Genomic DNA, 2,500 nt, shown 5'->3' on the forward strand with positions numbered 1-2,500 from the left:
AGGGGACGGGAAAAATTATTTCCCAAAAATAGGTAACCAAAAAAATAATTTACCGTACGGAAATACATGTGGCGGTATAACATTTGACTGCACAAAAAAGGCATACATTTTAATGCCCAATGCTGGGTGTGCGCTGAACCACTCTTATATAAGTGTTTGTGTGATATATATATATATATATATAATATATATATATATATATATATATATAAATAAAATATATATATAATTTATATATATTATTATATTTATATATATATATTTTTATATATATATATATATATATATTATTAATAAATAGAATAATGTATATATATAACTAGTGTGTGTGTTTGTGTGTGTGTGTGGTGTGTGGTGGTTTTGTGTTTATATTTACACACACACATTATATATTTTTTTTTTGTAGGGGTGGGGGTTTTGTGTGTGTGTGGGGTGTAGATACAACTACATAAAACAAAACATACTAAATATACACACACACACAACATATGTGTGTGTGTGTGAGTCGTGTGTGGGTATACATAAATAAATTATAAATTTTATCATACGCATGTGATGGGCGAAAAATGTCTTATATATGTTGCATGTGCAAGTTGTGTATGACGTGTAGTATCATATCTATGCTAGGAACAGGTGCTGCATGTGCATGTCCACGAAAAAGAAATACGTAGTATTAGGGGATGTGCGAGTGGCAAATTTCGCCTGCACTAATGTACATATGCTTTTAAAAAAATCAGCGTCAAAATATAATCACACACAAATATATATATACCTTCTGATACTCAAGCCCCCTGTTTTTGGGGCTATAAACCCGCTGTAGTGACAGGCCCGTGCGTTTTGCCCTAAAACCCCCATAGCAACCAACCTGAGGGGGTACAGTGGGTGGGTATCTACTCCCCCTCTCACCCAAATACACCTAAGAGGGGTGGAGGTAACTCGGCTGTAACCTCTAAATAAAAAAAAAAAGGCGGCAAAAACAGAGCAACGGCCTCATTCCCCCGGTTTGGGGCGATCAGGGCGCTCCGGGCAGAGGGTGCCTTTGGGGGGTAAAAAGGAACTAGGGGTGGGTTTCTTTTTCACAAACGCTTAGAAAAGATATCGTGGAATTCTACAGAGTAAGCGATGAGGACTTCAGTAACAAAAAAGAAAAACAATAATCAACTGATTGGGTCTCTCAAAAAGGGGCAAAAAAGAATTAGTGAATAACTAGGTATAGATAAAAAGAAAGAGAAGATGTACCAAAAAACAAACCAAAAAATGAAAAACTGAACTCAGGTACCAGCAGAAACGTCTAAAAGGGGAATGGGAGAAACAAAAGAAGCATAAAAAAACCCAAAGGAGAAGGACATAGAATAAGAATGAAAACATAAAATGTGGGGGGGCTTTACGGGGGTCTCTACGACTCAAAAAGAAAACCACGGGTAGAAGCAAACACGATACCAGAGACGTACCCAACAAACAGAAGAAATAAAAAAAAACGCTTCAAGGCATGAAGGAGGAGAAACGCCAGGTGAAAAAGGAATTTGGTTATAAACCCTTTTAATAGATTCGAAGAATTCAGTTACTTTTTAGTTTCTTTCAAAATGTTTTCCAAAAGTCAACACGGCTCGCATCTCTGACAGTCTGCATTCTAACCAGCTCAGTAAACAGGCAGGCTTCCGCACTTGATTCTCAACTAAAGACCACATCCACACGTTCACCCAAATAAGAGAAAATATAAATGAATATAGGAAACCCCTGTGTATGACATTCATTGATATGAAAAAAGGGTTTTTACTCTTACAAAAACCCGCATGCTAGAAGCATTTTGAAGACAGGGGGTGGGGGATATTAAAAAATTAGAAGATATATACGAAGATGGGGCAGCAACCCCCAAGCTCCACACGGAAACAATAAAATACCAATTAAAAGGGGTTAGCAGGGCGACACCCCCCCCAAAAAACGTTTTCAGCTTGCCCAGGAAATATTTAAGCTAAATGGAACGAAAGGGGTAATAAGGAGCGAATACCTAAGCAACTAAAATTTGCAGACATATTGTTCTCCTCAGTGAAACTGCAAAAAAATGCAGCAATTAAAAACGATCTGAATAAAAAGTTCTGAAAGTTGACTTAGGAAACAAGAAAAAAAACTCAAGAGTAAGTTCTTTTGGACAGATACGTACATGCGAAAAGCAGAGTAGTTCAAAGGTATAATCTATTTCAATCGTACAGACAAACACATCTAGCGAAGAGGAAATTAAGTGACTCATCAATCTAGGCTGGAGCGTCTTAGGCAGACACAGTAGCATACTAAGAGGCTCCTTGCCACTATGTCTATAAAGAAGTCTTTAACCAATGCGTCGTCCCAGTTATGACCTATGGATCAGAAACATGGACTACAACCAAAAATTACTGTAGAGGAAACTAATAAGGTGCCCAGAGAGGGATTTTGAGATTGATGCTAGGAATTTGCCTAAACATCGGGTGAGGGCGACGTGGAAAAGGGAAAAAAAAAGTGGAAA

General features: G+C 37.5%; 1 protein-coding gene across 1 annotated transcript in view; it reads right to left on the reverse strand.

The window, feature by feature from the left end:
* LOC119578536 (glutamate receptor ionotropic, delta-1-like) overlaps window positions 1-855 on the reverse strand; it is a 10,892-nt gene extending 10,037 nt beyond the window's left edge. The window contains exon 1 of the mRNA XM_037926105.1: window positions 773-855. Coding sequence (XP_037782033.1) covers window positions 773-855 — 83 coding nt within the window. The remainder of the gene's footprint in view (window positions 1-772) is intronic.
* Window positions 856-2,500: the final 1,645 nt, after the last annotated feature.

The sequence above is a fragment of the Penaeus monodon genome, chromosome 11, assembly GCF_015228065.2.
Source record: "Penaeus monodon isolate SGIC_2016 chromosome 11, NSTDA_Pmon_1, whole genome shotgun sequence".
Taxonomy (NCBI): domain Eukaryota; kingdom Metazoa; phylum Arthropoda; class Malacostraca; order Decapoda; family Penaeidae; genus Penaeus; species Penaeus monodon.